We start from the raw sequence: 14,149 nt of genomic DNA, 5'->3' as shown, positions 1-14,149 counted from the left end.
ATGACTAACACTTTTCTGAGGGTCTGGCCAGCAGGCACAGCCTGGATGTTGCCTGGTAGATGCTGGTTTTCCAGCTGCAGGGCCCTGGCTGGGATTTCTACCTAGCACAGTGTGACCCCCTCAAACAACCAGGCCCGCCCCATCCAGGCCCCCCGAGCCTGGTGGGCAGCAGCAGCCTTGCTAGCCGACTTGACTGGTGGAGGGACAGCGAGGATCACCCTGAAACTGTGCAACAGCCTAGCTTCCGGTACACAAAGGTCATCAAGTTCCCTCTCCTCCACTGGAGGGGGTGCCTCCCCACCCCAGCCTACCCCTCTCATCCCCACTCCTTTCTGCCCACTTCTGATGGCAGGAGAGCTGGCCTGGAAGGCCCTGCGGAGAGGTGGGCTGGCAGCCCCGCTCCAGGAGCTGTGAGAAGACATCTGAAGCTGAGCAGAGCTTTATCTGGGAGCAGGCGGCTGCTGAATAATGAATTCAGACTGTCTGCACTGCTAGGCTGCGCTCAGGCGCACACGACACACACACACACACACAGATACACACACGCTGGGCTGACAACTTGGAGGGGCGGGAGCTGGCAGGGCTAGGAGTCTCTGTGAGTCGCTGGAGGGAGCCGCTGGGCTTGGTTGCCTTGGTCTCTGTGGGCCGCATTGGAGGGAGAGGAGGCGGCAGCAGAGAGGAGGGAGGTGTGAGCGTGCTCCATCCACAGAGCTCGTTCCTTCCCCGGCTGCTCCCTCCTGGCGGTTCCGGGGCTCCTCACACCAGCATGGCCCTGCTCGTCCACCTCAAGACGGTCTCCGAGCTGCGGGGCAAGGGTGACCGGATCGCCAAAGTGACTTTCCGAGGTAGGGAAGCCCCCATCTTATGGGGACCCCCAGCTCTGGGCAGATGGGATACAGCAGCGAGGGAAGGAGGGATTGGAAAACTTCTAGCAGGCTTGGGGCAACAAAGCTTCTCACGGGCAGCCATCTGCCCCTTGCCAGGCTAGCCATTATGATTTCTCGAAAATCAGGGTCCCCCTGTTTCAGTATCTGCGTGTGCGTCTCTCCCTGCACCGGCCAGTGTGCCAGCCGGAGGACTGTAGAGTCCTTGGCCTACAGGAGGTCCTGGGGAGGCAAAAGCAAGAACCCCACCCCCAGGCTCAGGGGACCCTGGGCCCCCTCTTCCCCTCTCTCTCTCTCCTGCAGGCTGGTTTCCTTGGGCACGAAGTGGAGGTGGGGTCCCAGCCTGGCAGACCCAGGCTCCTAGAAACCAGCATGATGGCGATACTGTTGGCTTCTTTTAGGTCTGTGGTCAGGGATCCTTTGAGCCCCACAAGCCTCTCTCACTGTCAGTTCTCTTCCTAGCCCCCTAGCATCCAGTCACCATTTACTATGACCTCTGTGCCACAGCTGGGGGCTGGGCATGACCCAGGCCTGGCCCTCGACAAGCCCACATCCAGTGAGACAGGAGGAGCAGGGGACAGATAATAGGAGAGGTGCGTGATACGATAAAGATGGGGACAAATGTAGCATGCAAGCTACAGAAGCAGCACCCTGATGCAGGCTGGGGGCAGGGTAGTCAGGGAAGGCTTCCAGGAGGAGGTGACACTATAGCTGAAACCCAAGGGAAGAGCAAGAAGGAGTAAGGTGAACAGGTAAGGACAGAGCAGACAGACGCATCAGGATGCCACAGTCAGGAGAGGAGCTGGAACATGGGAACAGACGGAGGCTCCATGAGCCTGAATCCCTGAGCAGAGCAGAGGAGGCAAGGCGGCCTTCACTCCAGGGACAGTGGGCAGTCCCTGAAGACCAGGAGTCCCCGGTCTTGATCCCTGGGCCACAGCCCAGCTCCCTGGGCCAGGCACATCTCTGGCAGCCTTTGACCGAAAGCCAGGTGCTCCTCACTAGACGTGGCCCTTCCTCCCCTGGAGAGGGGCCTGAGGGTGGAGGTGGGGTGGGTGAGCAAGGGAGGAGCTGAACAAAGCCACCAGACTAAAGAGCAGAATGAGCATCCGGGCCCAGGCTGGACACACGTCTGCACCTGTGTCAGGAGGGAGAGGGGAGACCGTGGGGCAGCCTTCCCAGGAGGTCTCCAGCAGTCCCCGGGGCATCCATATCACCCCCTTGGTTGAGCCAGCTCTGGGCACCAGGCCCTGGGTTGTCCTGAGGCCTGCTCTCGTAGGGACAGGCAGAGGTAGAGGGGGTTGTGGTGTCCCTGCCGACAGGAGGGAGAGGAACAGGGGCCTGGCTGCCTGTTGCTTCCCACACCCACCCAGACTGCTTTCTCTGCAGTGCCCTAGACCTCCACGTGCCACCGGCCAGCTGGTGCTGCCTTTAGAAAAGCAAGTGTGTCCTCTCAAGGGTCCCTGTGTTGGACAGAGCACAGTATTTCGGTCTTTAGCTACAGGTTGCAGTGTTGCTGCTATGGCAGGATAGTCCAGGCTGCACTCACCAGTCCCATTTGCAGGCAGAGAAACCAAGGCATAGAGAGATCTGTGTATCTTTGGTGGAGGCACCGAGGCATGGTGGGCCCAATCCACAAGTCCTCACCCCCAGCCCAAGTTCTCTGCCCTCAAGGCCTCTTTATCCCTTCTGGTGAGCTGGGGGTGAGCACCTTGTCTGTCTGCTGCTGCTGCTGCTAAGTCACTTCAGTTATGTCCGACTCTGTGTGATCCCATAGACGACAGCCCACCAGGCTCCCCTGTCCCTGGGATTCTCCAGGCAAGAACACTGGAGTGGGTTGCCATTTCCTTCTCCAATGCATGAAAGTGAAAAGTGAAAGGGAAGTCGCCAGTCATATCCGACTCATCACAACCCCATGGACTGCAGCCTACCAGGCTCCTCCATCCATGGGAGTTTCCAGGCAAGAGTACTGGAGTACATCGCCTGATGTTCACCTTTTTCTCTGAGCGGTGGGGCCAGTCCTCGCCTCAGGAACTGGCCAATTTGCAACCTGTACCCTCTGGACTGAGTGGAGGGTCCACTTCTGAGCTCTTCCTCTGGAGTGGGCTGTGGTAGGTAGAGCTCCCGAGGAGGGGGTTTTGGGCGGCAGAAACAGATGGTGGGTTTCCAGAATAAATCCACTGCAACAAACTGAGATGCCCCAGTCATTCACCTGCTGCTGCCAGCAGTTGACTATAAATGCCCGCAAAGACCGACACTAACTATAATTCAGTGGAAACTGACTCCCTCTAGAATGTTCCACAGCACCCTCTGCACACAGCCACTGGTGTCCAGGCAAGTCCCCAGCAGGGAGAAATGAGAAGCCAGTGAACAGTCAGAGGGAGACGCTGGCCCCGAGCTCCCCAGATCCCTTGAGTAAATCTCCAGGCCAAGTGGTATAAGGGAGCACCAGGTGAGTTATGTGTGGCCCTGGTACACAAATTGGTTGAAATACAGCTTGACTTTCTGTGCTGTGCCCTCTAGGACACTGAGGAAAGAGCCCTATGGGACTCTGGCAGAGAAATCTCTAAATATGGGGTCGAAAGCCCCCTGGGTCCCATCTGGGTCCTGTTCCGGACTTAACCTCTCTGAACCTCAGTTTCTTCATCAGTAAAATGGGCATGATGATAAAACTCATCTCATCAGGTTGCTGGAGAAGGAAATGGCAACCCACTCCAGTACTGTTGCCTGGAAAATCCCCGTGGACAGAGGAGCCTGGCAGGCTATAGTCCATGGGGTCACAAGAGTCGGACACGACTTGGTGACCAAACCACCACCACCACCACCACCACCATCAGGCTGCTTCAGTGAAAAAATTAGGTATGGGAAAGCACTTAAGTGACCTCTGTGTTTGTGAGGTGGCTGTTCCATTCCTACTTGGGGTGGCTGCTGGCCTCTGAATCATCTTCTCTCCAGCCCAGCTTCCTTCTTCTGTCAGCCAGGAGTGAGGAGAGAAGGTACCATGGGAGGTAGAGAGGAGAGCACACCTGAGGGGTTCCAACCTGTGCCAAGAGCAGGCAAATCAGCCCAGCCTGCTCTAGAGGGAGCCCCCCCACCAGCTAAGATGTTCCACAGGAACCCAGGGTAGACTCCCTCCCCCGAGACCCCTGTTCCCATAGGAGCTGGGCAGGCACCATCTTCATCCCCAGCCACGCATGTTTTCCCTCCACTCCAGTTCAGCTCACTCCACTCCACCCTCAGGCTCACTCAGCACACACGACCCAGCTCCATCTGTAGCTTTTGACTCTCACTGGCCCAGTGGCCCAATCCTAACCTGGGCCTATCCTCACTCATTCATTCCCTGAATGTGCTGACATTTGTGGCCAGGCCTGGAACCCCCCGAGGTAAAGAAGATGCAGTCTGTAACCTCAGGAGTCATGGTCCATTGAGGCAGACATGGAGACACCAGAAGGTGCGGACCCCAGCCCCCTCATGCTTGTGGACCACTGGGCCTTGGGTCTCTGCTTCACATAAGCAAGATGAAGACCGTGGTCCTCATTTAACCCAGAGGCTTGAGTCAGGACTGGGAGGTCTGGGAAGGAGCCATCCTGACTACAGGACGCTACTCAGAAGGAGGCAGTGGAGCTTAAGTTGTCCTTTTTCATCTCCTGAAATCATTCCCAGCATCACTCACAGCCATGGAAAGTGGGGTGGGAAGGGCCTCTGGGATCCTGCAGTCCAACTTTCTCCCTGTTTCTCAGCCCCTTCCATGCCCCCAGCCCTGACTGTCTGGGGCCAGCCTCCTGGTCCTCCCTTGCTCTCCATCCCTGAGCTTTCTTGCCAGAATGCTGGGCTTGGGGAGTTGATGGGTGAGCTGGGTGAGCTCTGGAAGCTGGGTCTGGTCTCCACCTAATTCTCCTGACCTGGTCACTGGCACAGAGTTTTGCTTTATCAAGGCTTCCCCCTCGGCCCAGCTGGTTTTTCCTCCCTCTCCTTCACCCCAGCCCACTCCATGGGTTCCCACTACACTGACTTCTTGCCATTCCCCAAAGGTGCCAGGCCTTCTTAATCTCCAGGCCTCGAGACATTGTGTTTCTTCTTCCGCCTCCACCTTGAGAACTCCCATTAATTCTGTGCACCCTTCAAGGCCCAGCTCAGCTGTTGCCTCCTCTATGAAGCCCTGCCCTGCTTGCAGTGGTGTGTGCACTCCTCCCACCACTCACCTAGGGCACTCTGTAGTTCAGCAGCTGCCCCTGTTTACATGCCACTAAGGCTTTCCAGGTGGCACTCGTGGTAAAGAATCTGCTTGCCAATCCAGGATACCTAAGAGACGTGGGTTCGATCCCTGGGTGGGGAAGATCCCCTGAAGGAGGGCATGGCAACCCCCTCCAGTGTGCTTGCCTGGAGAATCCCATGGACAGAGGAGCCTACAGTCTAAGCACATTCAAGACAGCAATCTGATCTTAGCTCTCCTAATGCAGCCTTATGCTGGGCACTGGGCCAGGTCATCAAAATGAATAGGAAATGGCATGTTTTTGAACTTGTTAGTGGGTTTGAATCCTTCTTCCTCTGTGGCACTGCCACTCTGGCTTAGTGTCCTCAACTGTGAATGTCCCCGCCCCCTGCTGTCTATCCAGGAGAATCTTCCAGGGCCCCAGCGGGAGGCTAACTTCACCCTCTAGCAAATGCTGGGGAGTTCGGCTCTGTCCCACAGGTCAGAAGCAAGAGGGGCTATACAGCCCCCACCCCATCTGCTTTATGGAATATGCTTATTCTGAGCATCACTGCCTAGAGTGCAAGGTACATGGTGGGGCTTTAAAAAACTAGGATCTCACAATCCGATAGGGGAAAGAAATATGTGCAGATAAAATGGAGAAACATTGCTGGGCATAGAGGGCCAAGGTGTGCTTAGTGGCAGGGCATAAACTGCAATACATTCAGAGGATGGCAGCTTGCCCCCGTACACCAGAGGTCAAAGAAAGCTTTCTGAGAGGACAGAGGAGGAGACAGAGGAGGCGAGCTTAAGGAAGCACCTAAGCTGAGCCTTGAATAGCTGCTTGCACAAGTGGAGATGTGGAAGAAAGTCGAGGATTTTTGCTTGCGGGAGACGAGGCCATTCTGGGTGAGGGACTGACAGGACCAGAGCCCAGAGGAGTGAAATCCCAGTTAAATCCGATGGCCAGGCAGCCACTAGGTTTGGCTGCAGCAGAGGTGGCAGGCAGTCAGTGGAGGCCGACGAGCCCAGAAAGGAACGTGGGGCTGGGTGGGTGACTTTGTGCTGAGAAGGGGTTAGGGCCCTCACTGAGCACTGAGGACGAGATTCCTCTACTCTCTGCTGCTTCAGGGGCCACCTCAGGTTCCAAGTTAGATTCATTTTCCCATTAAAAGGGTGGAGCTTTCCCTCTTGGTGAGACACGATTTCTCTGGAGACTTCTCTGCCATCCTGATGAAGGAGGCAGAGAGGATCCCAGTGTCCCAGCCCTGAGATGCTCCTAGATGCCTGGACCTGCCTGTGCACACTGGCTCCACTCAGAACCTCCTCTCTGGGAGGTGGGCATTGTCCCTATTGAAGGTGGCAGAGGGAGGGGACCCTTAGGACAGCCCTGCAGTGCACAGCTGGCTGTGGACATGGCTCCATGCCTCTGCGGGTCCCCTGAGGGATGTGTGCCTGCCTCCTCCACTCTTCACAGCACTCACAGGTGGGGGGCAGGATCTTCTCTGCCGAAAGCCCTTGGTGACAAATGGCCCCCCATGCCGACCCAGCCAGACCAAACCAGTGCAGACCTCGGAGAACAGCAGAGCATGCTGGATGTTGCCCAGGCCTCTCCTGCTCTGATGAGGAGGAGATCATTTTATGATGTTGAAACGACCATTAAATTGGCCTCTACTGTAAACAGCCCTCAGCAAAAATGCTGCTGGAAGGAAATGTGTTCAAGATCAGACTTGCAAATAATTTCCCTGAGTTGCAAAGTCCTGGTTATCTTACCCACCTTTACTGATAACACAAAGCTATATCCCTTCCACCTACTCCCATCCCTGGGTCCAATCTTTTTTTTTTTTTTTTAACTTTTTAGAATGGAAAATCTCAAATAAATACAAGAGTAGGGAAAACAGTACTAGTACAATTGCCCTCAAGTTCTCCCCCATGCAGTCTTAACAGCTATCAACTCATGGACAACCTTGTTTCATCTGTCCCCCTTCCTACTCCCACCCTCCAAATTATTTGTGAGTAAATCCCAACACCACACTATTTCCTCTGTAAATAGTCAGTATATAGATATAAAAATCATCGGCTAAAAAGTCCCCACATATCATTCATAAAAAATAACAATAATTCCTTAATTGTATCAAGTATTCAGTCAGTGATCACTTATGATTGTCTCATTGATGTCATAAACTCTTTCCCAGTTCATTAAAAGTTGTATTTTAATCAGTTTTGTAAGTCAAGTATTTAGTCATTAGTTCACTCCTTTCATTCATCCAGGTAATAATATTCACTGAGAGCCAGTTATGAGCTAAGTGCTATTGCAGGCAATGGGGTCTCAATGAGACAGACATGGTCCTTGCCCTCAAGGGGAAGACAGCCATTGTACAGGTCACTGTGAGTGTGATGAGTGTTCTGGAAAGGGAGGGACAGGTGCCAGGCAGCATGGGGTGAGGGAAACCCACTCAGACGAGGAGCTCCCGAAGCCTCCCTAGGAGGGTGAGTCAATGAGATGAAGCTGGAAAAGCACACAGGCCCAGGGAGGAGATTTGCTGAGCAGGGGGTGGGCTGATATCTAAACACTCTTGAGCAAGGATAGTATGTTGGCAGAGGCAACACTCACAAAAGGCCCCAGTGCAGGCAGAGGGACCACTGTCAGTACAGGTATAATGATGTGGAACTATGTCAAGGGCTTGGGGAACAAGGAGCGCTGGCAGGGCCTGGGCTGGGAGTGGGTGGAGGGGAGGCTGGGCTCAAACACAGAGGGTCTTCAGTGTTACACCTGGAGTTTGAACTTTGCCTTGTGAGTGGGAGTTACTGAGGCTCTTGGCAGGAGAATGGGGTGGGGAGATCTGATTTGGGGAAGCACACTCTGGAGGTCAGAAGCCCAGGGAGGGGCAGTGGCACAGGCAGAGGTTGCGCCTCAACAGGGGGCTGTGGATTTGGAGAGAAGGGGTGGCATTGGTTCAGAGAGGGGCAGCTCTGGAGTTGACGGTAAGCAAGAAGGCAGGGCCAGTGTGCCTCTGGATTCCGTACTTGAGTACCTGGGTGGACAGTGAGGCCACCAATGGAGCAAGGAAGAGCAGGTTTGGGGCACACAAAGAGGATGGGCTTGCCTGCAAGTCATTCTAGTGAGTATGTTCCCCGGGAAGTCAGAAATTTCACTCGGTACCCTGTGTACCCCAGAAAGGGGTTGGAATCCAGTGGTTGCGAATCCAGATGGTAAGGTCTAGGAGAAGGTGAAATATGCTTGGTTCTTACAGGACCGCTGTGGGATCAAATGAGAAAATTGACATACATGAAAGGCTCTACAAACTGTAAATTGCTGTACAATATAAGGATTATGCTAATTATTCCAGGACCCCTCATGCTACAACCTTCTACAGAGAGAGAAAGAGAGTGGACTGTGACCCTGGGGACCCCATGGACCCAAGGATTGGTTGGGCAGGAGTTCTCCTTTGGACTCCTGCCCATTGTTGACACCCCAATTCTGCCAGACATGAAGACAATGGGGTGAAAACATCTGGAGGCATCACCATCCTGGTGGGCTCCTCCAGTCCAGGTACCTCACCGGGTTCCCTGGGGCACAGAACAGACCCCAGAAAGAAGAGACAGGGCAGCAGCACAACTTAGAGGTGCAGCAGGAGGAGCCAAGCAGTTAGCAGCGGGGGAGACTGAAGCCCCGAGCCAAGCAGCACCAGTCAGTGATCTGCTTCCTCCACTGACAGTTCAGAAAGGGCTCCTGAGACAGAGAATACCACGTGGTCATTTCTACCTTTGGCCTCTTACCTCTTTGCTGCCTGGACTGATCTAACCCCAAGAGGTTGGCTCAACAGTCATTGCTTCTATTTTATTTTATATTTCTAAGCAAACAGGCTCATCAACTTAACTGGAGGTCAGTTTTCACTCAATGGCTTTTTTAAAAAGCCAAGGTTTAAGAAAAAGTCAGGACTGCAGTTTTAACAGTTTTACCCCGTTTAAGGATGTAAAAAGAGTCACCTTTCCATTATGCTTCATTATCTTCCCAGTGCCTGACACCGGGAAGGTACTCTGCACAGCTTGCGGGTCACTGAGACCTCTGCCTCCTCCATCTGTCACAGAATGGGAGAACCCAAGATGCACCAGTTGCTGAGTGTGTAGCTGGTTCTGTCTTAGGCGCAAGGGGAAGCACCACACTCTCTCTACGTTAGTGCCTGAGTCTGAAAAAAATGGGAACCAGAGCCATCAGTTACACAGAAAAATCAGTGTGAGGCAGCACCTGCAAGGAAGTACAGGTTTGAGCTGAGCCAGAGGGATGGCGTTCACAATCCCTGCCCTGCCCCTGCCTCTCAGGTGGATCCCTGACCTAAGCCTGAGTTTCCACTGAGTCCCCGGGTGTTAATAGGGTGAGGGAAGGGGAAATAAATAAGTGGAGGTAAGAAATTATATTTGAGTAAGATTTGTGGAAAACAAAGGGTAAGAGGTAGATGAGACCTCCATCTAACTGAGAAATGGGGCAAAGGAAGGGACAACCTTCCCTGTGGGAACCCCAGGGACTCTATAGAACCCAGACCTGGCTCTCTGAGTTGCTGGCGATCTCTGGAGAGCACACACTGTTTAAGGAACTGAAGGAATAGCTGCTTTCCTGGAAAATTTTTTTCAATAGAATTTCCTCATTCTACTGTACCATCAGTTGTCAATATAAAGTTGAATAGAATGTGTTCCTCATAGGTGAAGAAGTGTTACTACAGGAGAGAATCACAAACAACTGAACAATAAAGTCCTTAGAGACGTGGAAGGTTTGACAGCATCATCAAGCACCTTGACCTAACTGGCATTCCTAGAATCTTTCACTCCCCAGCTGAAAAAATACACATTCTTCTCATGTACACCGAGTACTTATCAAGACAGGCCATATACTAGGTAATTAAACAAGTCACACTACATTTCAAAAGACCAGCATCTTACAGAGTATATATTCTGACCCCTCTGGCATTCAATTAGAAGTAAAACACATAAGAGATCTTTAAAAGCTCCAAATATTCAGAAATTAAATAATACCCTTCTAAATAACCTGTGGCCAAAGAGAAAACAAAAGCAAAATTATGACATTTCTAACTGGATGTTAATGAAAATACCACACATCAACATTTATAGCTTTAAATACTTACAGCAGAAAAAATATATATATATACAATCAATGATTTAGGTTCCTGCCTTAAGAAGCTACTAAAAGAAAAGCAAATTACACCCAAGAATAAAAACATTATGCTAAGTGTAGTAAGCCAGGCTCAAAAGACCATATATCATAGGATTCCATTTGTATGAAAAGGTCAGAATAGAAAAAATATATAAAGACAGAAAATGGATTAGTTGTTGCCAGGGGCTGGAAAGAGAAGATGATAGGAAGAGATTGCCAATGAGTATGGGGTTTCTTTTGGGGTGATGAAAATATTCTAGAATTAGTGATGAAGGTTGCACAACCTTGTAAAGATACCAAACTCACTGATTTGTACACTTTCAATGAGTGAACTCTATGGTTTGTGAATTATGTTTCAATAAATAAAAATACAATCTAAATGATTAAATCCACAGATAATAAAAGGAAAGAAATAGAAGACAACACAGAAAAATAACAGAGTTCTTTTTAAAAAAATAATAAAATAGGTAAAGTATAGCAAGATTGAACAAGAAAAAAAAAACACAAGAAAACACAAATTACCAATATCAGAAAGGAAAGAGGGGATATAATTACAGTAAAAGGAAAGTGAGGGAATATTATGAATAATGTTATCTCAATAAATTTCTACAACTCAGATGAAAGTGACAAATCCCTTGAAAAATAACTGACCAACACTGACACAAAAAAGTCCAGTACCTATTAAAGACATCAACTTTGTATAACAAGGATAATAATGATGTTGATGGTGGTGGTGTAAACTGCTTTTTCATAAAGAAGACTTCAGGTCTGGATAGCTTCACGGGTAAATTCTAAAAAATACTTAAAGAAAAAATAATGCTGATCTTACACAAACTCTCAGAAAATAGAGAAAAACAAACACTTTGTAAATCATTTTTGATACCAAAATCTGATAAAGATTTTTGTACAAATAGAAAATTAGAGCCCAATATCCCTCAGGAACAAAGATGTGAAAATACTTAACAAAATATTAGTCAGTTGAGTAGCACTATACGAAAGAGATAGCACATCATGGCAAGTGAGCTTTATCCCAGGAATGCAAGGTTGGTTTAAAATTGTAAAAATAATGACTGGCTAGAACTCTAGTATCAGTGTTGAATAAAAGTGGACAACCTTGCCTTGCATATGATATGGATATAGAAATGGCCAATTAACACATGAAAATGTGATCATGACTAGTCACTGGAAAAATTAAACTCAAAAACCAAAATCAATTACAGCTTCACATGCACTAAAATGTAAAGTCTGACAATAACCAAATGTTGGTGAGGATATAGAACCATTATATTTTTTTAGATTGTGGATGGGATTATAAAACAGTATAATCACTTTTCAAATCTGTTTGGCAATTTCTTCCAAAGTTAAACTTAAACATATGCTATAACCCAGTGATTCTGCGGTTAGATATTTCCCCAAGAGAAATGAAATGATAGTTGCACAAAAATACTTTTGCAAGAATGTTCACAGCATCTTTACTCACAACATTTCATGACATTGAAACCATTCCCAAAAGTATGAACAAGAAAATGGATAAACAAATTATTCATACTACAGAAATTGCTCAACAATAAAATTGAATGAATTACTGATATATGCAACCACAAAACTGCATTTTGGGTGAATCACAAAAGTGTTACAATGACTGCAAGAAGTTAGACACACAAAAAAGTACATTTTGTATGATACCATTTATAAAAGTTTAAAATCAAAAGTTAGAAATCAGAGCAGTGGTTTACCTATGAGGGGTAGAGATTGATGGAGGTGGCGGGGCGGGGTGTGCAGGGAGGGAATGTCTTGAGAATTGGAAATGTTCTTCATCAATGTGTCTTAATTACATGGTGAGCACAAAAGTATATGCATTTATCAAAACTCATTGAGTTGTGCATTTAAGATCTGTGAATGCAATACTGTAAAGCAATTATCCTTCAATTAAAAATAAATAATTTTTTTTAAAAAATCTGTGAATGTAAATTTTACCTTGTTTAAAAAAAGAGCTAATCATACCTAAAATACCTAGACTTTGAAAAATATTACGTAAGATGAGGTAGAAAATCGCTCCTGATTATATACTACTAAAAATAAGCTACAAAATGTGATTCATAATAGAGGAAACCATTTTTATATTTAAGACACAACTTAAATGTCAAAAGAAAAAGCAGGACTCTTTGGCAGAATAATAGCCATCTTTTAACTGGGTAATGAGCTACGTACTAGGTGTATAAGCACTTTCATTTTCTCCATTTTATCGATGAGGAAACTAAGACAAAGACTGGTTAACTTCTTCAAGAGCACACGGCCAGCAAGTGATAGAGCTGGGCTTCGAACTCAGGGAGCCTGGCCCACGAGCCTTAACCACCATCCCGTGGCCCCTTGTGCTTGTAAGGGACTTGCTGCTTTACTCAGGCTTTCACAGAAACAATCTCTTACTGACCCTCACACTGGTTCCAGGATGTAGGGTTGTCCAGGTTAATTGCCCCCAGTTTAGAGATGATGGGCTTCCCAGGTGGCACAGTGGTAAAGAATCTACCTGCCAATTCAGGAGGCGCAAGAGAGGTGGGTTCAATCTCTGGGTCAGGAAGATCCCCTAGAGGAGGAAATGGCAACCTGTTCCAGTATTCTTGCCTGGGAAATCCTATGGACAGAGGAGCGTGGCAGTCTACAGTCCATAGGGTCACAAAGAGTCACGCACATCAGAGATGATGATTCCGAGACCCCAGGGGTTGAGTAGCCAGCTCCAGGCCTCCAGCCTGAGCCTCAGTTCAGTCCAGTTCAGTCTCTCAGTCGTGTCCGACTCTTTGTGACCCCATGAATCGCAGCACGCCAGGCCTCCCTGTCCATCACCATCTCCCGGAGTTCACTCAGACTCACGTCCATCGAGCCAGTGGTGCCATCCAGCCATCTCATCCTCTGTCGTCCCCTTCTCCTCCTGCCCCCAATCCCTCCCAGCATCAGTCTTTTCCAATGAGTCAACTCTTCGCATGAGGTAGCCAAAGTACTGGAGTTTCAGCTTCAGCATCAGTCCCTCCAAAGAAATTCCAGGGCTGATCTCCTTCAGAATGGACTGGTTGGATCTCCTTGCAGTCCAAGAGACTCTCAAGAGTCTTCTCCAACACCACAGTTCAAAACCATCAATTCTTCGGTGCTCAGCTTTCTTCACAGTCCAACTCTCACATCCATACATGACCACTGGAAAAACCATAGCCTTGACTAGACGGATCTTAGTCGTCAATGTCTCTGCTTTTGAATATGCTATCTAGGTTGGTCATAACTTTTCTTCCAAGGGGTAAGTGTCTTTTAATTTCATGGCTGCAGTCTCAGTACATGGCCCCAAACCTGGGCTAGACATGGCTCTTTTTCTGCACACAGGGCCCTGCCTCCCCACAGTCATAGAAGTAGCTAGCCTTTGAAAAGGAACAGGCTGACTGGAACTGGGGAGAATGAAAATAGCAGTGTCACCCCCCTTGAGTTGCTGTGGGGGATCAGGGGGAGAGAAGATTCTGGGGCCATCACAGCACTGTGACAGGGAATGGGGTGACTGCCAGGCCACCCTCCATACAGTCCACACCAGACAGTGCAGACGGTGAGGTCTGGCTAATTTGAAACAATGCAAAGAAATAGTAGTGGCAGGTCTCAGTCACAAGCAGAGTGCTTTGCCCTTCTCAGCTCACACAGGGAAAAGAATAATGTCAGGTGCTGACTCAGCCCAGAGGGCTAGGTCCTGGGCAAAACTGCCATGTCCCTGAAGCTTGTCCTCAGGACATTCTCTTTCCCCTTAATGGTCCAGTCCCCTCAACCCCAGGCCCTCTCAGGATCCCAGGACACTCCCGTTCACTCCAGGTCTCCCTTTGGGGGGCTGCTCCCTGAAGGGAGAGCCTTTTCATTCTTCCCTTCACCATCACTGTC

General features: G+C 49.4%; 1 protein-coding gene across 3 annotated transcripts in view; it reads left to right on the top strand.

Annotated features, from left to right (window-relative positions):
• Positions 1-766: 766 nt before the first annotated feature.
• OTOF (otoferlin) overlaps positions 767-14,149 on the top strand; it is an 89,882-nt gene continuing 76,499 nt past the window's right edge. For all 3 annotated transcript variants that reach the window (XM_069582821.1, XM_069582819.1, XM_069582820.1), the window contains exon 1: positions 767-845. In XM_069582821.1, the coding sequence (XP_069438922.1) occupies positions 767-845 (79 nt within the window). The remainder of the gene's footprint in view (positions 846-14,149) is intronic.

The sequence above is a fragment of the Ovis canadensis genome, chromosome 3, assembly GCF_042477335.2.
Source record: "Ovis canadensis isolate MfBH-ARS-UI-01 breed Bighorn chromosome 3, ARS-UI_OviCan_v2, whole genome shotgun sequence".
NCBI classification, from domain to species: Eukaryota; Metazoa; Chordata; class Mammalia; order Artiodactyla; family Bovidae; genus Ovis; species Ovis canadensis.
The sequence above is the reverse complement of the archived record's forward strand: the minus strand, read 5'-3'. Positions and strand labels throughout refer to the sequence as shown.